The sequence below is a fragment of the Otolemur garnettii genome, unplaced genomic scaffold (assembly GCF_000181295.1).
Source record: "Otolemur garnettii isolate 467f Iridium unplaced genomic scaffold, OtoGar3 scaffold00074, whole genome shotgun sequence".
NCBI classification, from domain to species: Eukaryota; Metazoa; Chordata; class Mammalia; order Primates; family Galagidae; genus Otolemur; species Otolemur garnettii.
The window spans coordinates 8,666,226-8,690,974 of NW_003852469.1; the positions used below are offsets into that span (position 1 = coordinate 8,666,226).

General features: G+C 39.0%; 1 protein-coding gene across 1 annotated transcript in view; it reads right to left on the reverse strand.

The window, feature by feature from the left end:
- Positions 1-2,327: 2,327 nt before the first annotated feature.
- The window catches only part of LPL (lipoprotein lipase), a 25,140-nt gene continuing 2,718 nt past the window's right edge, over positions 2,328-24,749 (reverse strand). The window contains exons 2-10 of the mRNA XM_023515551.1: positions 19,463-19,620; positions 17,398-17,577; positions 15,825-15,936; positions 14,881-15,114; positions 13,343-13,585; positions 10,907-11,027; positions 8,133-8,315; positions 6,987-7,091; positions 2,328-3,881 (exon numbers count right to left, since the gene is read on the reverse strand). Of these exons, the coding sequence (XP_023371319.1) occupies position 3,881; positions 6,987-7,091; positions 8,133-8,315; positions 10,907-11,027; positions 13,343-13,585; positions 14,881-15,114; positions 15,825-15,936; positions 17,398-17,577; positions 19,463-19,620 (1,337 nt within the window). The 3' untranslated portion in view covers positions 2,328-3,880. The remainder of the gene's footprint in view (positions 3,882-6,986; positions 7,092-8,132; positions 8,316-10,906; positions 11,028-13,342; positions 13,586-14,880; positions 15,115-15,824; positions 15,937-17,397; positions 17,578-19,462; positions 19,621-24,749) is intronic.

Below are 24,749 nucleotides of genomic sequence, written 5' to 3' on the forward strand. Positions count from 1 at the left end.
TTTTTTTTTTTTTTTTTTAGTAGCGAAGAGGTATTGCTCTTGCTCAGGCTGATCTCAAACTTCAGAGCTCAAGCAATCCACTCTCCTTGGCCTTCCAGAGTGCTAGGAATACAGGCGTGAGCCACATTATGCCTGGCCAATAAATTCATCTTTAATATAAGTATAGGTCAATATCATATAGCTTCTTTCCTCTTTTATTTTGTTTTGTCTTTATAGCTTTTTCAAGTGTAATTGATGTATAATGAGCTCCATATCTAAGATGTACAATTTAACAAGTCTTGTGGTAGCAAAACAATTACCACAATCAAGACCATAGCATTATCTACAATCCCCGGATGTTTCCTCGTATCCCTTTATAATTCCTTCCTCCTGTCCTTCTCTCTTGTCTTTGGGCAATCACTGACCTACTTTCTATTATAAGAGAGTCATTTGCACTTATTAGAATTTTATATAAATGGGATCAAACAGTACATACTCTTATTTAGTCTGGCTTCTTTCACAAAGAATAATTATTTTGAGATTAATCCGTGTGGTTGGGTGTATCAAGAATTCATTCCTTTTTATTGCTGTGTGGAGCAGATTTGGCACAATTTGTTTATACATTCACATGTTGATAGGTGTATGTGTTGTTTTCTAATTGTGCCACCACAATCTAATTTTCATCATCCCCAGAAGGTCCTGCCTGTTTGTTGTTGCTAGCTCTTCCAACTCCCAATCTCAGGCAACCGCTAATGTACCTTCTGTCTCTGTAAGTTTGCCTTTTCTGGAAACTTAATATAATGGAACCATCCAATAGGTTCCATTTGCATCTGGTTTCTCTCATATAGCAAAAGGTTTCTGAGGTGTATCATGGTTCAGCATGGATCAGCAGCTGGTTCTCTGTATTTCCAAATAATATTCCATTGTGTGAATATGTCACATTTTTGTTTCTCTCTTCACCAGTTAGTTGGTGGACCTTTGGGTTGTCCACTTTGGGGCTATTCTGTATAATGGTGCTGTGGTCATTTGTGTACAAATCTTGGTGGACGCTTGTTTTCATTTCTCTTGGGTGGTAGTGAAATTGCTAGGTCATATGTGTTAAAAATCTAGGCTTAACTTTTCTAAAAACGATTTTCCAAACTGTTTTCCAAAGTGGCTGCAACATTGTACATTCCCAGCAGCAACTTATGCAGGTTGACATATCTCCACGTCCTCAGCAACACTTATATCAAATAATTATCTTGTCAAAAAATCATATCTATAGGCAATGATGGGGAGTTGTCAAGTATAAACTGGGGAGTCCCCTCCTGTTGGAGGATCACAGGTCCAGGAGACCCTCTGGCTGACTGATAATAAAATTTTGGAGGGGGGCACAGAAACACTTGTTTTCTGGCTAAAATACTTCCTGTCTATACTAAGAAGCAAGCCCTACTTCATTGCAGAAATGAACTAGATGCTATTCTTCTTAATTAACAAGGCAACCTAAAGCAAGATTCTAAAAACTACATCCTTCCATTCTAAATAGTTCATTTTCTTGTGCAAAGGCTGCTTGCATTGTGCCTTATGAAACCTTGGAAATAGAGATAATGTATTGCAGAAAATAGTCATGGCTATTTTATATTAATCTAACATTTTACTTGTGAAAAAGCATACTGCAGGCACGAGAGTCCTGTGTAGTTTATTCAGGCAAAATTCTGTGTCGTTTTCCTCTACGGCTAGTTTAAAGGACACCTGAGATTTAGTAGAGCATTACACAAATATAAATATTAAAAAGAAAATATAATGTGCACTGTAATTCGCAGAAGCTACATTATTTACTAAGTCTGGTGGTTGCTCAGTCAAAATGGGCAGAATGAATCTGGCCTGAGACTAAATTTACCTTTTTTTTTTAGGGGACTAAAATGATAACAAAATAATGCCTTAGTGTTGTAATAAAATGTTGTCAATTTTATTAAAAGCTGATGAATGACTTCTTCACAGAGTTAAGTAAAAAGTTTCTTTCTTGCTTTTTGTTAAAGACCATTTCATTGTATTATTTTGGAAGAGTGAGTTGGCTCAGCAACACCATTACTAATGAAGATACGTACAAAGTTAGCACCACACATCTATAAATGCAGATAGCCACAATGACTGCCCAATATGTACAAGTTCCCTTTACACATCCACACATATATTTACAGCTAATAAATAAAATTTATGGCCAAAGCATCACTGAAATATATATAATCAAAGTCTTTAGAAGCCAGAGTTCCCAGTGCCACGTGCTGATTTTGTGAGTTAACGCTCCCTGGGTCAAAACCCAAATCCAGAAACTTAATGAACCAGCAATAAAGGGGAATGCCAACAAGAAATCTTACATCATTTTATTTTTAGAGAGAATTCATTCCACGCCTGATGGGGTCAATCACAACACTGGTCCTGCATTATATGTGCACGACCATATTTCTCGGGCTGAACTCCTGGCACATCTGGAACCATTTCTACTCCAACATGACCTAACACACCGTGGATCGATTCCTTTACTTTCCAAACCATGCTGAATGATAATCACACGCCTTATATATGAGTATGTGTTCAGATACGCACACACATTCACAGTTTGGGTTCCCAGCAATAGCCTCTGAGATATTTGACTTGTTTTTTTATCATTATATATTTATACATAGAAAAGCATTCTGAAAATGTGCGATCTAGTTAATAAATAATTGTCCACTCACTCTTGATTGGTTGTTAAGAACAACAAATAGCAACCCTCAGGGCATGTGGCTACTTGCACACAATGGTTTATAAGCACTGTTTGTTATTAATAATATGCCCCAGAAACTTCCCCACCATTTTACTTAGTAAAAACGGTCTTCGATTAAACTTTGTAGAAGCCTGCACGATGCAAAATTTCAACTTGAACACATTTTTCCTTGTCAAAGCCAGGAAGAAAAGACTCACCCTCAAAGTATAACTGAAGTGTGAGTGAGACAAGCCTGGAATTGATTAGGAACTATTTGATATTGAATGATTTCAGGTTGATGAAAATAATTTGGAAAACCCGATAATAAAAGTATGGTATCATTTTTCTTTCTGCACCATTCCAATTATGTGTTGGCTGAGGGTTCCAGGTTCATTTTCAACACCTGTCCAGAGAACCTTTTTTAAATATAATCTTGAGACAGCAAAAGGGAGGGGAGAGACAGAGGTTAATTAAACAATAATCTGCAAAGTCTGTTAAGAATGAATTGATGGAAAAGGAAGAATTAATTGATCTCAATTTTATACTTCCTTTAACTTTCAACTTTGTCATAATGCGAACCAATGACGGTGACTGAGGCTCACTATTTCATCAGCCCATTCTCCGTCCCTCTCTCTAAGTCACATGTTCCTGGTTAATTCCTGGGCCATATCCCAAAGACAAAGGGAGAACCATTGCAAAAAATCAGGCGTTTCAACTGCCAAGTTGCACATGGGTCTGACTCAGGACACAGAAAACCATTTTCTATATTCAGACTCGGGGAAAACGTTGAGAAGGCATCAGTCCAGAAAAATCCAGAATTTCAATTAAAATAGGAGGTTCTAACCAATGTTAGGCTATGGCCCAAGACGCCACATGGAAGACTCTTATTTTACTGTGGGCCCAAACAATTCTTTTCTTAAAACGTAGTGCTTTTCACACTGGCTGCTTTTAACGCTGGAAGATGTGGACTGTTCTCCTCCAATGGAATTAGCCACTGTTTAGTATTTTGAGTCTGTCTCCTAAAATAACTAACAAGAATATAGCTGGGATTAATACTCAGGAAAGATATACTTTTAAACACCCAAAGCATGGGCCATCTTTTGTAAAAGTTGCTTCATTGATTTCATTCTTCACAGAATTCATGTCCTGCTCTTCTTTCTGGAGCTTTGCTCAGTTTCTGGGAAAAAGCAGAAGAAGAAGGGAATTATTATCCCCTTAGTGTCTTTACAATCTCCTCCCCTCCCCCACCACTTTTGAAACAAAAAGTATTCAACTGGAAATCGGGAATGAAAGTTATGAGGATAAACCCAGGGAAGAAGTGGTTCATGGTTCCCAGAAAGTGGCAGGTTCCTAGGAGTGAAGGGCACTCTTACAATGGTCATTTCCAAAGGACTGAGCCCTATGATTTCAGAATTTAGAGGATTTCTTATTCCTACAATGTATCAAATGAAAAACTAGTTCTACTTCTTTTCTTGGGATGTGAGACTGGTGAAGAACGAACAGAAGATGTGAGCAATAGAATCTTTCATTTAATTCACTAACTTCAGTCACAGAGGAAAGAAACTACAGAAGGTTATCAGTCTGATTCACGATGACCTCCTCAATCAAGTTCAAGTGTGTCTTTTTTTTAAGCTGGTTACATATCTGTCGTTTCAGTAGTGCTATAACCAGATGAGCAATGTCTCATTAGACTGACTGAAATAAATTCTTATAACTTATATAAGTTTATATAATTTTGGCTAAAGTACATTACTTAAACATTAATTTTTAATTCAACTTGTTAATACATTGTTAAGGATATTGCACCCTCATTTATAAGTGTAATATGTTTGTAATTTCCCCTTTATAATAATACATTTTCTCCAATTTTAGTATCAGGCGTATCCAAATTAAGTAAAACGATTTTGAAGTATTTCTTCTTTTTCTATTGTCTATAAGATTTGGCATGATCTGTTTTTTGAAATTATCTTTTACTTTTATTTATAAATATTAGTTGTCTATTTTTTGAGACTTTGGAAAAAAATAATAAGAAGAAGTTAACTGATGATTCCATACTGAACCTCAGAGTCAAAGCATTCTATAATAGACATACTCTTATTTGACAATGTGAATGTTACTTTCTTTGCATTATTATTATTATTGCTTAATATTTCAATGCAGCTATCATCTGATTTCTTTTCTGGATGTATTTATCTTCATTCGTTCTTTATGAGGTTTTTGTTTCTAGTCCTTTAGTCAAACATTGTTATTGTTATTAAATTTTAAGCCTTCTTAATTCTGTGAAGGCAAACGTGGAAGCCTAATAAACACATGTATATGTAAGAAAAATAAATAAAAAAACTTATATAAATAAGATGGCCAAGTGCTTTATAAACAGCTGGAGTTCCTTTCTAATTCGGGGGGATTTTATTTTTGTTCTCACATACAGATTCAAAGTTGTAGATGATCTGAAAAGAATACGTGTGTTAGTTGTGTGCAAAATAAAAGCATGTGTAAAATTTAAATCTAGGAGTCCCTTTCTAAGAACTGGAGAAAATAGGAAATTCTCTGAGAAGACATAAAGCAATAAGCACTTAGTGAAAAGAATTAATTATCCTGCCTCACTCAATACTGGTAAACTACTCTCATTTCAAATTTATCTTGAGCGGTCTTACATTCATGTTTTGGAACCATATGGTCTCATCTTGTCATTCAAAGTATATATGCCATAGGGTGGCTGCTATATGCCTGTGGCTCATTGAGTAGGGTGCCGGCCCCATATACTGAGGGTGGCGGGTTCAAACCCAGCCCTGGCCAAACTGCAATAACAACAACAAAATAGCCGGGCATTGTGGTGGGCGCCTGTAGTCCCAGGTACTTGGGAGGCTGAGGCAGGAGAATCACCTAAGCCTAAGAGCTGGAGGTTGCTGTGAGCTGTGACTCTACAGCACTCTACCAAGGGTGACAAAGTAAGACTCTGTCTCTAGAAGAAAACAAATGTATATATGCCATAATTCCACTTTATAGAAGATTAAAAAACATAAAAATTGTATATAATAAAGTCTAGAAGGACATAAACCAAAATATTAATTAGGGTTGTCCCTTGGGGATAGGGTCACAATTGATTTTATTTTTTGCCTATTTTCCCCTAATTTATTTGTAATAAGTAAATTATAATTTATTTATAATGTATATATTATATCACAAAGTAGAAATTAAAAATTTTGTTCCACAAAGGGTCTTTAAGGTACTTTGCTCCAAACAGGTGATTCTTACTCAGTACTTTTGTCTATAAATGCAAATATGAAAAAGGAACAAACCAAAGTGATAGCTTTTCTCATTTGCAGATTAAACTGCATCCAGCCTTTCCTATTGGTTCTGGCTTGTTTCTGGTTTCCCTTGTGTCACTGGCTTGTATAATATGACCTCATGTTTCTCCTCTTTGTACCTGTAAGCCAGTAGCAATTGGCATCTGGCAGGGCAACAAGTGGAGGAATGAAAATGACATGGTCCAGGAATTCAGGAGGGGACTGGGGAAGGTCACATGCTTGGTCTACACTTAGCACTGACGCTCTGGAAAGATTCCGCTGCCAGCTGCCATGTGGATTAGCCTTAAAGGTCAGGAAGGAAAGAGCCAGAGAGTTGTTCTGAGATAGAAAAAGGAATAGCCTCCTATGTTCTCAGTCCACCAGCTCCCCATCTTTGGGGGTTTTGGCCTGCCCCTTTGGCTGTATGTCCTGGAGTCTGCTGGCATTTCGAGAATCAAGGCATCTGGGGCTGCAGCTGATACAATAAGATGTTTTCCTTCCTCGGCTACAATGGCAACTCCTAAGCTCCTGCTCTGCGCTCTGCGGAAAGCATCCATGAAGGCAGCAGCGATGCAGCAGAAAGAAAAGCAGAAGTGAAGATTTGGGGGCAGTGGGAGAAATAAAATACAAGCTAAGAAGTGTGCCTTGGATAAAGAGCAGAGATAAGGGGAAAAAAAGAAGCACTGCAGAAAGCACTGCATCTGATTCAGGTGCAGAGGACTGAGAAAGATCATTTATCAAGAGTAGAACATAAACGTCTTAATGCAAGAATTAAGTAAATGAGGTGAAAGCTATGTTGCTTAGTTTGATGTAAGCACTCCAAATTGTATAAAAAAATCAAAACACTGTACCCCACACATGCATAAATGTATGTATGATCTATGTGTATATGACTTAATAAAAGGAAAAAAAAAAAAAAAGAATCAGCACCGGCCTTTGGTGGTAGGGAGGGAGGCTGAGGCTGCTTCCCTCGGGATGCGAGCACAGAGACTCACCAGCCAGACTTTTTATTCAGGGACTTGTCATGGCATTTCACGAATACTGCCGGTGTCTTTCCTTTCTGTAGATGTGACACCTTCTCCCTGGAGCAGAAGATCACCCTGTTCGGGAAAACGGACATGAACACACCAGGTGGAACAATACAAATGACTGTTCAGAAATGTACAGGGCTGTTTACAATCCACATGGTCATGCTGATTAAATGCTTGGACATTTCCAATAATGAACTGTAACACTCAGGCCACACCTGAAGCAGAAGGTTATTTGAGAACCTGACCTGGGGTTCAGCATACAAACTATCTAATCAATTTAGACAGGCATGCAAAGAGCTCGGAGGAGCCTGACACTACTAGGCTTTCTCCGAGAGAGGATACAGGACTAACTCTACCACCTCCAGGCCTCAACATTACAGAATTAGGGAATCGGCTCTGCTAGAGAAACCAAGATTCTGCACAGCCTTTTCCGACCAACCCTTTTTCTGCTTATAAAAGCAAATGACTAAAGAGAAATATTATTTATCAATCCTAATTCAAGGAGTTATTTTCATTAACACTAATAGCACACTACAGTTTGCAAAAATCCCTGCACATTTAGTATATGTAAAAGTTTTAAATCCTATGGGGTTCTCTGTGCCATTGATTTTATAGATGCACTTGGCTGAGGTTGGGAAGACAGGTTGAGATTATCTTGGAATCTCATCCTTCTTGAAGAGGCCAGTTTGAATCTATGAATGTCAAAGTCACATCTCTGAGGTTTGTTCCCTTAGCTATCGGGGGCTTGAGATAGAAAAGGGAATATTCTCCTATGTTCTATGTTCTCAGCCCACCAGCACCCCATCTGTATGTCCTGGAGTCTGCTGGCATTTCGAGAATCAAGGCATCTATGACAGGCAAAATCCCCGCTCTCACTCTGAATAACAGTGATCAATTCAGGGCTGATGTTCTCCTTCTGTGAACTGTGGAAATACTATCACTCCCCAGCATGCAAGGAATACTCGTAAAGAAAATTCTAGGTGGAATTATTTAGGGAAGGCTTTCTAAAGGTTCATCTGAATGTTGAGAGCTCCTGAAATACTGCCCCTAGGGAGTGACATCAGGATGAGTCTGAAGTGAGTAGAGGAAAATGAGATCATCGATAATTACTTTTTTTGAGTCTCTCCTGCTTTTACTTTGATTTTCTCAATAGCGAAGCCAGGGCTGCTCCACCAGTCTGACCAGCCAAAGTAGGAATCACTGTTCCATTTGAGCTTCAGCATCAGCAGCTCTCCAATATCGACCTCCGTGTAAATTAGGAATGAGTATGTCTTATTTGTGGAAACTTCTGGCCTGAGTTTAAAAAAAATAAAAAAAACTTGGTTAGTTCTGCAAATCAACTTTTCTCCCCCTTTTTTGAATTCTCCCAAGATGTAAATGGCTTTATTGTTTGGGGGATACTTTAAAAATGCAAAAAATGTTCAATAAAACACTCAAAATGAAAGTCAATGGCATTTGTGGTATTTAAAAAGATATCTGCATTCCTTCAGTCTATTCCAGCTTTTATACTAACGACATTAAGTTCTTTTTAAAAAATTAAATATAATTCTTAAAAAATTCATAAAGCATTCAGAAATATAACTTTCATTTTTATACCTTTCTTCACTTCCTATCAATATATGAACATTTTCTTTCTTTCTTTTTTCTTTTTGAGACAGAGTCTTAAGCTGTCACCCTGGGTAGAGTGCTGTGACATCACAGCTCACAGCAACCTCCAAGTCTTGGGCTTATGCAATCCGCTTGCCTCAGCCTCCCAAGTAGCTGGGACTACAGGTACCCGCCACAATGCCCAGCTATTTTTTTTTGGGTCATAGTTGTCATTGTTGTTTGGTGGGCCCAGGCTAGATTTGAACCTGCCAGCTCCAGTGTATGTGGCTGGCACCCTAGCTGCTTGAGCTACAGGCGTCGAGCCAATATATGAACATTTTTACTTAGTCACAATCATAATACACATATAATTCTCTATTCATTCTTTGTTTCCTTCATTTTTTTTTTTTTGAGACCGAGTCTACTCTGTTGCCCCAGGCTAGAGTGCAGTGGTTTCAGTCTAACTCACAGCAACCTCAAACTCTTGTGCTCAAGCGATCCCCCTGCCACAGCCTCCTGAGCAGCTGGGATTACAGGCACTCACCACAATACCCAGCTAATTTTCTTTTGTTAGTAGAAATGGGGGGGGGTCTCCCTTTTGCTCAGATTGGTCTCAAACTCCTAAACTCAAGGGATCTTCCTGTCTTGGCCTCCCAGAGTTCTAGGATTACAAACATGAGCCACCACGTCCAGCCATGTTCTCTTCATATTTGATCTTCTACTTTTTCCCTCACTTTACTTAGTTTACTAAATTTGTATTTTTTTTTTTAATTTTTATAGAGACAGTCTCACTTTACTGCCCTTAGTAGGGTGGTGTGGTGTCATAGCTCACAGCACCTCCAACTCCTGAGCTTAGGCAATTCTCTTGCCTCAGCCCCCCAAGTAGTTCAGACAACAGGCATCCACAACAATGCCTGGCTAATTTTTGTTGCAGTTTGGCCGAGGCTGGGTTCGAACCTGCCACCCTCGGTATATGGGGCCGGTGCCCTAACACCCACTGAGCCACAGGCGCTGCCATAAATTTATATTTTTAAAAGCTGGATAGATTTTACTAACTTAATAAACCACAGTTCATTTAACCATCAACTCCATGGTGGATACTAGGTATCTAATTGTGCTTTTATGTGTGCCACTGCAATAAATGGGCCATAGTTTACATTATAAAACAATTTATTGACACTCTTTTTATGAAATTAGAAAAATTGCTTCATTCAAATTTTGGTTACCCATTTCTTTATAATACAGATTAGAAAAAAATACTTCATTTCATGTAACAATGTCATATAGCTGCAGAAAGTGATTGCCATCTGCCTTCCTCACCCAGAGGGGGCTCTATCAATGAATCTTACACTCAGTACTGGACACATGTACCTTATCACATTAGCACTGGGTATTTTAAAAGATTATTCATTTAGGGTGGCTCCTGTGGCTCAAAGGAGTAGGGCTCTGGCCCCATATGCCGGAGATAGCAGGTTCAAATCCAGCTATGGCCAAAAAAAACTGCAAAAAGATTTATTCATTTAGTAATTATGAAAGGGCATCATACAGTTGCCTTATTTTTTTTTCTTTATCAATAGTAAGGGGTAAACCTTGTCATGGGCTTTTTATTTCTTATACTTCTATATGCATTATATGAACATCTGTTTACTGACAGGTTTCCTATTATTATTGTTCATTTTCTTTAAAGTCAAAACTTTCAAAGGAATTTCATTGTTGTTCCATTTCAAACAAATATAAAAGAAAGGAAGAGATATAAAATTACAAAATTTTATTAAAAATTTTAAATTTTCAAAAATGTCTTTTATAAAATTATAAAAGGAAAGAAAAATATGAATAGTAAATAAAAATAAAATGGCCAAATTCAAGAATTTTTTTTCTAACTCTAAAATAAAACAAAAGCATGGGCAGCACCTATGGCTCAGTGAATAGGGCACCGGCCCCATATACCGAGGGTGGTGGGTTCAAACCCAGCCCCGGCCAAACTGCAACAAAAAAATAGCCCAGTGTTGTGGTGGGTGCCTGTGGTCCCAGCTACTCAGGAGGCTGAGGCAAGAGAATCGCCTAAGCCTAGGAGTTGGAAGTTGCTGTGAGCTGTGACACCACAGCACTCTACCAAGGGTGATAAAGTGAGACTCTGTCTCTAAAAAATAAAATAAAACAAAAGTCTCAATTTTGAAATGCCAATTTCTTGAACTAGACACTTATTTTCTGGGTGTCCCAGACTACTTCTGTTTCTCAGACTAATGGCCAGGACAGGTAAGAGTGCCACAGTGAACCCACACACAAAGGCTACTTACAGGGTGAAAGCAATGTTCTCACTCTCAGCCACTGTGCCATACAGAGAAATCTCGAAGGCCTGGTTGCTGTGTGTCTCACTTTCAGTCCCAGAGAAACGAATCTTTACTTGGTAATGGAATACTGTAGGGGGAGGAAATTGGAACATACACCAATCAATCATTATAGATACACCAGAACCCCTAAACAATCCATTCAAAACCCCAGAACATATCTCGCTAGTGCCCAGAACCATCAGCGTGGTTTAAAAAGATTTCTTTATACTAGGTAGTGTTTATACCTAGAAAATGTAGATCTTCGATTTGATTCCTTTTCAGAAAAGTGTGGCTTTAATGAATGGGAATAATCCCAGTGTGTCTGAATTGTCAATCAATCCTAGGAAGTAAGCCATCTTTGATAGGATGTGAAGAAGGTCAAATAAAAGGCCAAAACTGCCAGGACATTTTTCCCATGAACGCTACCCTCCTTGGCTGTCTAGCCCTTTAACATCTGAACCAAGCACATTTGGTGTTTGTTACCATGTCACCGTAAGTGATCATGTTTCTTCTTGTTTTGTGGGTAGGTCTGCCCTCCCACCCTGACCATAAGCTCCTTCGGGTCAGAAGATCATGTGTATCCTCTGAATCCCCCACCACCTAACACAGAGTGTGTACGCAGTAGGCTTCATAACAATGATTACTTCACAGAACCATCAGTGAGGCCGCAAGGACTGCCTTGCAAAGCCATTTCCTTGTGTGTTCTATACTAATGAGAGCCTTTGGAGGAAGGCCCTTAAACCTCTACATCTGCTGCTGCTTTCCATCTCTACCAAAATCCCTGAGCAAATGAGAAAGGGAAGGCTACAGGCCTGAATTACAGCCACCATGATGGGGAAGCTAGAGTTATCAGGATGCGATGTCTTCAAGAATATCCCAAGACCTTGGTCAGATGTTTTTCTTATTTGTGACTCTGTCTATTACATGTGCTTACTCTTAAGCTAGGATGTGGATTTCTTAATGCTACTTGTTTAGAATTTGGCCAACTATATTTCTATGCTGCTTTAGCCACATCCTAAAGAAAAAATTGTGAACCCATTTTGCTGCTGTGAGCTCCTGATGACACCCTCTATTTTACTTTGACCCTCTCTCTCTCTCTTTTTTTTTTAATTATTGAGGATTTATCAAGGGTACAGAGAACCAGGTTACACTGATTGATTGGGTTTGTTAGGTAAAGTCCCTCTTGTTATTGTGTCCTGCCTCCTCTTTCTGTAACAAAAATAAGTACTCAGATCATAAAAAACAACATCAACAACAAAACCTTACTGCTACTAAGAGGTGAGGGGAAATTGGGTTGGGGTAAAACAGAGCCCTTGCAGGCCAGGCCACGTTAGAGCAGAGGAAGCTGGCAGTGTCGAGGTGCCCCCAGCAGTCACTGATGGAGCCATGAGCGCACAGGTACAAGATGAGAGGTGAGGGAGACATGTCTGTCTTTGAGATTATGGTCCTCTCTACCCCCTCCATACTCCCTTGTTCCACAGAGCAGGTAAATGGAGGTTTCTTCATTGCCTAAAAGGTTTCCTTGAACTACAAATGCTCCAGCCTCTATGCCACCAACACACCTCTGCAGATTCTAACAACTCAAGTTACAAATTGGCACGATGGCAGATAAATTCTACCCTGGGAAACTTTTCTTTAACAGAATCTCTTCCCTCAGGCTTCTATTGGTATTTCATATAAGTCAGCCTTTCTGAAGTTACTCCCCTCTTGCCAGAGACATCTGATTACCTGCCCTCCCATTTCCCTACCCGCCATCCCTTTAGATCTTGCTCTAAACAACATGCCAAGCTTGAAATTCAAGGGGAAAACAAATCATGGCAAAATGGAAGTATCTTAGAAGACCTGGTACCCTCTTGCCTCCCAGGCACAGTCATATTTAAAAGTATAGATGGTTCTTGCCTTCATGTAAAGCAAATGTTATAAATGGCAAACTTTCTGTGAAGGTCCAGGTTGTGAATATTTTAGGCTCCGTGGGCTGTATGGTCTGTCTCAACTATTCAACTCTGTTGTGGTGGCAGAAAAGCAGGCTTATCCAATATGAAAATGAAATGTGTGTGGCCCTGGTCTAATAAAACTTTATTTACAAAAGCAAGAGTTAGACTGGATTTGACCCTTTCTAAACTCCAGGGTTTGCTGACCCCAGGTAGTTGGTTTCACATTGGCTCTGAGCCTCGTACTGATGCACTGTGCCATGCTAATGGTCCCAGTGACAGAGGAAGGTGGCACTTGCCACCCTCTTAACCAGGCTGATCAATGCAACTCCCTCTCTTCATCAACAGAAGCACAGTGAGGGCTCAGGGTTCAGTAACATTATGTATTCTCTCTGTTCCAGTGGATGGAGTCCATGGGTGTAATAAGAATGGGACTAACAGATTTCCTCACTTACAGTAGCCTCCAGCCTACCTTTGTAAGGCATCTGCGAACGAGTCTTCAGGTACATTTTGCTGCTTCTTTTGGATCTGACCTTATTGATCTCATAGCCCAGATTATTGCAACGGTTCTTTCTGCAACTCAGGCAGAGCCCTTTGTCAAAAGCTTCCTTTGAACTGCACCGATAGGCCTTACTTGGGTTTTCTTCATTCAACAGGGAGTCGATGAAGAGATGAATGGAGCGCTCATGGGAGCACTTCACTAGTTGGTCCACATCTGGGGAAGAGGAGGCACAAAGAACATTCAACTCTGAGGAAATCCACAATGAGTGTTTCATTTTGAGGTTAATACAGGTTAGGGGTGGAGCTAGAATAAAAGGACCCTAGGATACAGGCCTATGCATCTGTGACTGTGAGAGCTATTTTAGGAGGTCTTCCTGGTGGCAGCTGCTCACCTATGTCCAAGATTATGAAAGCTGCAAGTTCACAGGGCAGCCTGACTTTTCTGCTGTTGTATATTTATGAGTACGTTTATGCAACCATAGTAAGAGATATCTAAGGCAGCAGTTAATTTCCCTCTTATATCTCCTGTTTTCTTTCTTTCTAACCCTAACCCTAAAGCATCCTTCTCTTACAATGAAGGTATCTAATAGTCTAGGTACTTAGAGAAACATACAGTGCTTTCAGAAACCACATCATATAAGGCATAATCATTGAATAGTTTTTTATCATAGAAATGTATAATTGAGGATAGTGCCCCTACTCATGCTTTTTACATCAAATGAGCCATAGAAATAATCACCAATGTCATAAGAACAGATTTATTACCATAAACTTTTAAAACAATTGAAAATAATAATATTACGCTGAAAAGTAATCGGCATGTTGGTTGTAGGTAGGTCCCAAAGTCCATAACGTATGCAAAGCTAATGTGATTTTTAAAGTAAACATTAAGCTAATATTAAATTATTCTCTCCTGGGTGGCGCCTGTGGCTCAAGGAGTAGGGCGTCAGCCCCATATACCAGAGATGGCGGGTTCAAACCCTGCCCTTGCCAAAAAACTAAAACAAACAAACAAATAAACAAATAAATATTCTCTCTTGTTAGAATTTTGGAAGACTTATTGCAACAGGGTGGAGATTTGTTTCTGGTTTGTCCATCTCTTTAAAAGGCCAGCAAAAGCAATTTGGACTAATGAACGCATGTTTTCACTTTCAGTAAAATCTGAACTCTTTCCATCAGCTTTGCGACTACATTCAAAGTATGACAAGATGTGTCCAGATGACATTTTACAATGCTATTATCATGGTCAGTGGCATTTCCCTGTCTAAATCCCATCTTTACTTTCTCTTGCTACTGCCAATGTAGCCTACAATATAATAAATAAAAGGCAAAATGGCTAGCTGCCTGGTGCTAAGGCGGCAACACTGAACACAGCAATATTCTTCATAAACATATTTTGGCCGAATGCATATACAAAAATGGCATGCTTTGGTGGGCCTGGGTAGGTCACTGGGTCAATCAAAGCTCAGGACAGAACTCACATTTAGTTCACGGCTCAATGGTACTTACCTCCAAGGCCTCTCTCTGCAATCACCCGGATAGCTTCCCCAATGTTGCATCCTGGTTGAAAAGTGCCGCCATTTGGGTAAATGTCAACGTGCCCTACTGGCTTCTGGATTCCAATACTTCGACCAGGGGACCCTCTGGTGAATGTGTGTAAGACATCTACAAAATACGCGTCATCAGGAGAAAGGCGACTTGGAGCTTCTGCGTACTCAAAGTTGGGTCCTGCTGGATCTAAGCCTTAATGGGAGAAGAAGAACCCTCAGATGTTGAAATCTCCCTTAATATGACATCAGCATACTACTGCCCATCATTTGAATGCAACTGGCAGCCACTTAGACACTCATTAGCTCCTCCTATTCTACAATCATCGATCTTTAAATTACTGAGTCATAAAAGTAAGCCTCGCTCCTTCTAAAATGATTTTGAGTCTCATATACTAGCCATCATCTAGTGATTTTTCACTCAGGATGGCTGGATTTCCTTTTGTAAATTACTTCTGAATTTGCTGAGGAGACCTTTTAACAGTGGTGAGTTCTCTTTCTCTCTCTCTCCCTCTCTCTCTGTGTCTGTCAAACCTTTGCCTAGGGGACAGTCTTCTTTCCAAATGGCCTCTGGAGTGAGTCCTTTTTATTCTTCCTAGTAGTGATGTGAGAAGTGACTACATATGTACAATGTACTACCAGGCTTCTCAGAGAAATCTGCGGCCATTCTGTGAGTAACTCATTCTGTTTTATTTCTGTGCTGTTGCTGGTAGATGGTGAGACCCTGAGAACAAGCCTCTATATTTTATTTTACACCCAAAAAGAGCCCTAGAGTGTGATAGTCAAGGGCCAAGTTTAGCCCCCAGAAAAACATCACACTTGTGAGTATTTAACAAACGTCAGATTTTCTTTCAGAATCAGGACCATCTTGACTCTTGTGATAAGACCATGAAACTGCTTCCTTACCAGTAATTCTGTTCACCTTCTTGTTGGTCAGACTCCCTGCAATACCAGCAGCATGGGCTCCAAGGCTGTATCCCAAGAGATGGACATTGTCCAGAGGATAGTTAAATTCCTCCTTTGGAAGAGAATAAGGAAAGAAAAAAAGGTTCTTAGAGTTCTTTGCCAAAGACCAAAACTAAAGGAAAAAAAATGAATCAATATATTGTTTTTGAAATATAGACAATACTGAAAATGAATTCTATTTATTTTAATTTTGTGTTATGCATAAGAGAAAGAAACATATTCTTTAATGTTGATAGTTTCTTTTTCTTTAACAGCAGATTGCAATTAGGAAGTTTTGCCAAACATCTGAAACAGTATTATTTACATATATGGTAGAACCTTCATAGTGGACCACCTCCCTACACTGACTACCTCCTTAAGTTGACCTAATTTACATAGATTGAACACCAGACAGGCATTACATGAACATATGAGTACAGTAGGCCTAGTTCCTTATGTTGACAACCTTATATGTTGGCCAGTTTGTTACAGTCCCTTAGGTGGTCAACTTACAGAGGTTCTACTATGTAATTTATGCATGCATACATATATGTATGTGGGCATATATATACACATTTATAAATATACAAATGTATATTTAACTGTACCTCATTATTCCCTATTGTAAATACACTACATACATCACTTTATTCTTAAAGGCTAGCCAACCAGTGACTTATAATCAGAAAATATTATAGTGGGAAGGGATTAGCACACAAGGTCCAGCTTCTTCATTTAGCAGGTGGTAAGCCCAAGGCTCAGGAACATGATTAGATTTGCCCAAATTCACTTGTCCAGTTAGCAAAAGAGCCAAGAAAAGAGCTTTGTCCTTTGATGGCCAACATGATAAACAGCATTTACCCTCCACTTATTTGGTTTAAATAATTTGGTTCTGCCAGAGTTACCTTCCTTCCAAGCCCAATATACTTTTCAAAGGTACTTTTCAGAGAATAGCCTGGAATAGTAGGTCCCTTGCTGCTAAATCAGAACTCTGGAACCTGGGCCCCCTCAAATCCTAAATACCTTCCCGGTTGTGGTCTTCTAAACCCAAATCCATTACTGCCTCAATGCTCAACAAAAATCTGCATCCTTAATCGACACCAAAAAATAAATATTATTAATATTTTCTTCAAGGAGGATTGGTAGTCTAACAGAAGTCAAAGCCAGGATAAAATTCCCATGTCCCAGCCAAGTGGTGGGGAAGGACTGGCAGAACCTGCCACCTTCCCTCCGTCCTGAAATAACAAGCTTTTGTTATTAAAAAACTTAGGCCCACTTAGTTCTTGGTCTCAGCAGCTAGTCATTGAAAAAAATCAAGAGTAGGGCAGGGCTGCTTCTTGCCTTTATAGTTTTATCATTCTTGTCAAAATGTTGCTTTGGGCTATGAAATGATGCCTATATTCATTCCGAAGATTTGAACTGCCCCTGAAAATATCCATAGCTAAGTAAAAAAAGAAGACAGAACAGCCATTTGTCTGGCTCCAGCGAAGAGCTCTGTTATGGACACATAAGGCTCCTCTTCTCCCAGCTGTACCTCCATCCAGTTGATAAATCTGGCCACATCCTTTCCCACCAACTTGGTGTAGCCTGCGGACACTGGGTAATGCTGCTGAGCCCGGGACAGCCAGTCCACCACAATGACATTGGAGTCTGGTTCCCGCTTGTACAGGGCAGCCACAAGTTTTGGGACCCAACTCTCATACATTCCCGTCACCTGAAAAAGATGACACAAGCGTTGTTAGAATACCCACATTCAACTTGTCATAGATATGTCAGCCCCATACACCTGCATACAATGTAAAGAACAAACCTGCAAGGAAGCCTGTTAGCTCAGACAAAAATCAGATCCCCAAAGAGTATTCCAAGACTTGTGACTGTCTCTCCCCAGGCAAATTTGAATATGCCAAAGAAGAGGTGTGTGGAGCTCAGGAATGGCAGACCATACTTTCGATTTTAAAAGTACATATGATGAATTCTGTAAAATTTTAGCAACCTATACTATAAAAAGAAAGATGGATCTGAATGCAGATTAGGTCTTTGGGAGAACGATTGGGAATATCTGTCTGGAGTATAACCCTGAAGAACTGATCCTACACCATCCCCCCCTCCTCTCTGTGTCTGGGGTGTTGACCACCCTTTGCCTTCAAGATCAAGAGAGGATGCTTGCTGCTGTCTCTTCAGAATGCAATGTTAATTGTTGTTTGTTTCAGCCAGGAGCGGGACCTCCTGGTTCACAATGAGAGTGTTTACAGCAGTGAAATGCAAACAGGTGGCAAAAGCTCCAATGCAGCTGGGTCATGGCTGCATCTGGGATCCACCACATACATGCCACATGCTAAGCATTCTTTTGGGTCTCTTGTGACAAAGCTTGGAGAGCCTCCTGACACCCCTTGGTCTGTGCCCTTGACACTGAGCAGCTTACCTCTGACAGGGCAGGGAAAGCTCATTAGCTCTTGGTTCTTATTATAAGTTTTTCTGTCCTATCCATGTTTCCAAGTTTAGCAATCTAAAAGGGCAAGTAATGCAACTGACTCCTATAGCGGCTGACATAATTTTATTAATTGTGTAACAACCAATCTAAGCCTTTCTTTTCGATTCAGCATAAAATACTGATGTAAATAACCCCAAACAAAGGAGGAGGAAAACCAAGCACTCACCTTCCTCAACTCAGCAAAGGTCTTGTTTTCTTCTGAGGTTCCTTCCATCAGGACCAACTTTTTAAATTTTTGATTCTCAGAGACAAGGTTGGACTGAAGCCCTCCCTGACACCTGCACCCAGGGCTCCAGCTGAACCCACCAGAAAGTTCACTGAGATAAGCTGAGATTAGTGTGGCTGGTATTAGTTATCAAACAGATCACACAGGTCTGTGTGATCTGGAAACTCAGTCCCATAGGCAGAATTTCTGAGCTCAGGCATTTAAAATGTGGAGAATACCAGTGGGCTTAGTGGGCCCATCAGCCCAATGAACCAGAACCATCTTCTGATTTAGGGTTAGGCATGTCATCTTAGGATGAAAGGAAAAGATTTAAAAAAAATTTTTTTTTAAAGACAGATTCTCACTTTATTGCCCTTGGTAGAGTGCCCTGGCATTACACTGCTCACAGCAACCTCCAGCTCTTGGGCTTAGGCGATTCTCTTGTCTCAGCCTCCCAAGTAGCTGGGACAACAGGTGCCCGCCACAATGCCCATTTTTTTCAAAATGTCCTAAAGTATAGAATTTTCTCAAGGATAAGAATGAGATGCCTGAGGAATTCAAATTATTTCTGTGGTATACATTTGTTTGTTAAGCTTAATGTTTTTTTTTTTTCTTGCAATTTTTGGCCAGGACTGGGTTTGAACCCACCACCTCCAGCATATTGGGCCAGCGCCCTGCTCCTTTGAGCTACAGGTGCCACCCATTAAGCTTAATGTTTTAAAAAGAAAGTATTAAAAGGCCAATTCTGTATATATCTGAATGCTTCTACAAGCACCAAAGTTTCCTTTTTCCTATTTAAACCTTATCAAATATAAAATAGGTTGATGTTAGGAATTTCAACTTTTATCGTTAGAATCATACTTTACTATGTTAACTCTAGTAAATGGATATTTTTTCACTTACTGTCCAGCCATGGATCACCACGAAGGTTTTGCTGCTGTGGTTGAAGTGACAGTTGGCCACAGACTCTGTTATTCCAGGAATGAGGTGGCAAGTGTCCTCAGCTGTGTCTTCAGGAGTTCTTAGGGCAAATTTACTTTCAATGTCTTCAAAATCTCTTCCTAGAATCAGAAAAATTGGATAGAATATTAACAAGAGGATTGTGTGTGCTTATTTGATGGAATGGTACATTTTAGCTTCATAAGCAACCACCGCTGATACTATTTTTGTTTCTAAAGTGTTTTTTTCTTTTTTTAAATGAATGTGGATGGCAAGAGAATGAGAGACGCCACAGCGGTGCTCAAAGTTGACGGAAAGAGGTGGCCAAACTTGACCTTAACTGTTCATGAAGCAGCACTGAATTCTCCTGTGTCTTCCAGCCTCTTCTGAAGCAATCTTTAGTCAGGGTGAGTGTGTGTGTGTGTATGATTGCAAGGAAATGAACTGCTATTTGGGGATCCCTTAGACAATTCAATATTCTCTTGAAACATGAATTTAAGTGCCTGGCCAGCCTCGGTTATGCTGCTACTAGTGGGAAAGACAGTGAGGACCAGAACCCCAGTCTCTTGGTTCCCCTTCCCAGCTCATTCTCCTTGAGAACATTAGCTCATGGCTCTTGAGGTTGAAGTGACAGCTGGCTATAGACACTGGGGACTCTTGTGTTATATAGTTCCATTTCTTTTGTGTGTTATTTCACCCTCTTTGAATCTCTAATTACATCAAAAGAATTTTTCCCATAATATTATATCATTAGGCTTGTTTGAAGGAAGGTTGTTTCTTTTTTCATTAGCCTAATTTTAAAAAATATTCACAAAAGAAAAGTTGGTAACACAAGGAAGATTTTGTATGAAATTGTTTTCATCCCTGTGGCAAGATATACCAGTTCAAAATGTTTTAAGGTATCATTCAGTGGGATGTCCAGAAATGCCTGTGCTAACTATGAGCCATCATTCATTCTCTCCTCAAATATTTATTTTCCTATTTAGGTCATAACAATTTTTCACACAAAGTCAAAACTTAAAAACTACAGCAAAGCTGGTAGTATCATAGCAAGGGTCCACATTGGTTCTTCATATTTAATCCCAAACTGGATAAAGAGGAAGAGACAGAGAACCTCACTTTTGAAACTAAGGACAATAAATCTAAATATTGATAAGTCTTCATGGAGATAGTACATACTGTATTAGAGTAAATACTTGAAGTACATTATACTGTAAATAAAATAAGACTCTTTTCAAAGAGCAGAGCACAGTCAGAGGGAAGTTATATTGGGAGAATTATTCTTCTTGTCAAGTAAACAAGCAAAACCAAAAAACTCTACCTATTTCCTATAGAAAGGTAATAATTTGTGGATTTTAGATTTTGCTATTCAAGACTTACAGGAGATAAAAAAAAACTTTTAGGAGATAAATAAATGAGGTTGCAAGGAATACTTCTAAGTTCTTAATCTAAATTTTTTCTTTGTTCACAATTCAAAATTTGAAAATCGATAACTTCAAAATAATACTGCAAAAGTCAGGCCAAGACTAGAAATAAGAATCATATAGTAACAGCGAATGAGTAGGCATTTAAGTCAGACGTTGTATCTGAGGACTGGTCAACAGTTTTCTTTCAATAATTATTTTCCAAAATGACTTGAACACTAGTGGAGTTACTTGCCAAGTGATCATTATGTATGATGAGTTGATCTCACACACACATATTTCCACCACCTAAAATGTAGGAGACAATTTCTTAGAAAGAAGTAAGGTTTATTACAAAAGCTAAGGACTCCAAGATCACTTATTCAAATAAGAGCCTGTGCTCAACTACTGATCTTTAAAGCTCTTTTCATTTCCATATAGGAAAACTGCACTTCCATCCATCCATCTGCCAAAAATATGCTCTACCTACCAAATTATTGGAAGATGTTGGTCTCCTTTCTTCCTAACCAGAAAGCACTCAAGTAGTTTTATGATTTATCTGATAGTGGAAAGAGAATACTGATTTTTTTTTTTTTTTTTTTTTTTTTTTTCAGCTTTTGGCCAGGGCTGGGTTTGAACCCGCCACTTCCAGCATATGGGGCCAGCGCTCTACCCCTTTGAGCCACAGGTACTGCACAAGAATACTGAACATTTTTAATCTAATTCTTCTTTTCAGTGCCCAAGAACTTTTCTGTTAGAAAGTGTTTTTAAAAATTTAAAACTAAATTAATTTCACCCTCCCCCACATCTTTCTACCTCAAATAACTCATACCTCTTCTCCAACTATCTTATTTTAACACATTCTATTATTAATCTTTTTAAAGCAGAGATTCACCTGATAGCTCCCTTACCAATCATTTACCAAACTGATATCAAAGACTATTTCTTTGTACAACTCCAGGGGTTGCCCTTCACTTTTAGTCTGTTTTTCCCTAGAATTATGTAGTTAGTGCCCTTGGTATTGCTGACAGTTTTAAAATGACCAACAATATTCTTTGAAATTACTGAGGCTGGCTTTGTACAAGTATATTTGCACAAAAAGAAAAAGTTTATTCCATCTCTAAGTCCTGCATCAGATTATATATATGGTTCATGGATAGACCAATCTTCTATAACCAGTATTTCTGTTGGGCCCATCATTTGGAAAGAAAAATAATAGGAAATTCACATATTCTCAAGCAAACTTGTATTTGGATACTTTCATTTCACCCTTAGAGGAAATAATTTTTCCTTTTTAAGTTTGATAAGAAAATAGTGTCACTCTATGTGATAGTTTTAATTCTCCATCAGGCATGAAATCGTATGGGTGCTTAGGTGATCTTTCCTTCTCTTTGTGTTCTGGATAAAAAGTTGCACAATATCTGTATTTGCAACCCTTCAAGGATGTCCCAGCATCCTAAAATGTACTTCCAAACCTGTATTAGCTCTCCAGCAAATGGCTTAGACTATGCAGAAAATGGTGGCCCTGGGTCAGTCTGTAAATTACTTGCAGAAAATGGTGGCCCTGGGTCTGTAAATTACAATGCACCCTGGGATTGCTCCTGGGTCACAGATGAACTGATCTGATGTGACCGTGACTCAGGAAATGATTGTTTCCCATACCTGGGGAAGGTATTAGTGATAGAAGTGATCTTATCCAATTAGACTGTCTTTTAGCATATCCCTTAGAAATTAGGGCCACCTTAGAATTGGGAGGGAGATAGAGATAACGAAGGAAGAAAGAAATGAAGAAAGAGTGGCCTCCATCCTGAACTCCACTGAGCATATCATTACCACCTACCAACCAGGCCCCAGCAGAAATGTCCTTATTAAGCACTAGGGGGAGATTTATGGTCCCAGGAAAGTTACAAGTCAATGCATTTCCTATGTAATATTTATCCCTAAGTTCCTAAACAAGATAGCTGAAGATCTGAGCAGGTAAACAAAGATAAAGAATTTATCTTACTATGGATAATAACTCACAGAGATGAAATTGAGCTGAGATGTTAAAGCACGTAGAGAAAGGTAAATTTATGCAGGGCATGTTGTGCTAGAAAAAAAGAAACATGGGACATCCTTCAAAAGGAACAAGTGACGCTCTAAAGCGACATCAGAGCTATCAGATGAATAACATTAACATTAATATTTATATGGAGACACGAGGTAGGAGAGCTCAATTACAATGCAATTCCCTTTGAAATTTCTACTTCCAATCTCTCTCTTATGTGAACACATATGCAAATGCACCCTAAGGATTTCCTTAGTAATTCATTTGCTCTCTGAGACCAATGGTCATAGTTATCAACTCAGATAGTATCTGTAAAACACCAAAACCAAGTTAAAATACTGAACTGGTCAGTTTGGTGAGAGAAAACATCAGAACCATTACCTGACTGAATTGATGGTTTGTTCAGAGAGTGCAGTGTGGACAGTATATAGAAAAAAAATACTTGTTTTAGTGAAGTGGTAAAAATAATTTGTGCTTAACCCCTTGGTTTTTTGTTAAATTTTCTTTACCGTTAAGACCGAACATCCATCCAACTAGCAAGAAGGGTTAAAAAGTAGGTTCAGAGATGGCCCACCCTACTAGCAAGAAGGGTTAAAAAGGGGATTCAGTAAATGGCCCAATGGAATCAGATTTAACATGAACAAGTATGAGCCACCAGCGCTCAAAGGCATCTTCTAGATTAGCTGATGAAATTTGTCATTATGTAGGCATAGTCCAATCAAAATTTTTTTAAACAAAATTGAAATGTGAAATTCTTGTATTGTTTACCTGAAATTACCTACACTTTGTTGATACAGATGGCAAATGGAAACATCCAGTTGTCTCAAACTAATACCATGGAAGTCAATGATTACCTTGATAACAACTGTTTTATTTCAGGGAAAACTGAATAAAGACTTGGACCCTATTTTAATTAAAACATAGGTGAGAACTCTTGGAGGAGTTTTCACCAAAAGAGTCTGACTTTTCATTGTATTTTAAAGCATCTGCAAACTTATATTTTAAGATAAAATTAACCTGAGTCAGAGTAGTCTTGTCCCTACTGGTCTGCACGGAAACAGATTTCATAATCTAAGAAAAACATGCAATTGAGCAGTTTCTGCCAAAGGGTGTGTGCTGTAAAGATGGTGTCTGGATTAGACTGAGTGGCCAATGCCAACTGAGTCATCTTTGTTGTATTTATTCTCCCGTCGGTTAGCAGTGGAGACATCTTCTTTTATTCATTCAAAAAGTCAAAATCACCAAACTATGTAAGATAGCATTTGATTGTTCTGAGAGAACAGATTGGGTGGAGCAAAAAGAATTAGTTGACACGAGTTAAATAAACTCATTTTCAATAGAACATAAAATATATATATACAGGGTGGCCATCAAGTTCGTGTGCAATTTGAAATGAGATTGTGCCACAAACTTTATGGCTACCCTGTATATAAAACCACTTAAGATAATCCATTCCTTCCTAATAGATACTTACTTCCTCCACTAGAACAAACCAACATTTGTTGAGTAGCCAAACTTTGTCACTGCATGTAGACATTTCTTAAAATAGCCACAGGATAGCAGTGTACGCACAGTCCAGAGAACATTGTTCACAGTAAAATTTACGCTTAGTCTCTGAGTAAGCCGGAATCCTGTCGTATCTGTCCTTCAGAAACTAACAGAGCCCTCAGATTTTGCTAAAGGGAATGTGACAAAAGCCACTTGAGACAAAGATTTACTCTCAGCTTAAAAACTCTCTGCTGATATAAAGAAAAATACTTAGCTCACTGTGGTTAAAAAAATATATATATATTTATATGTA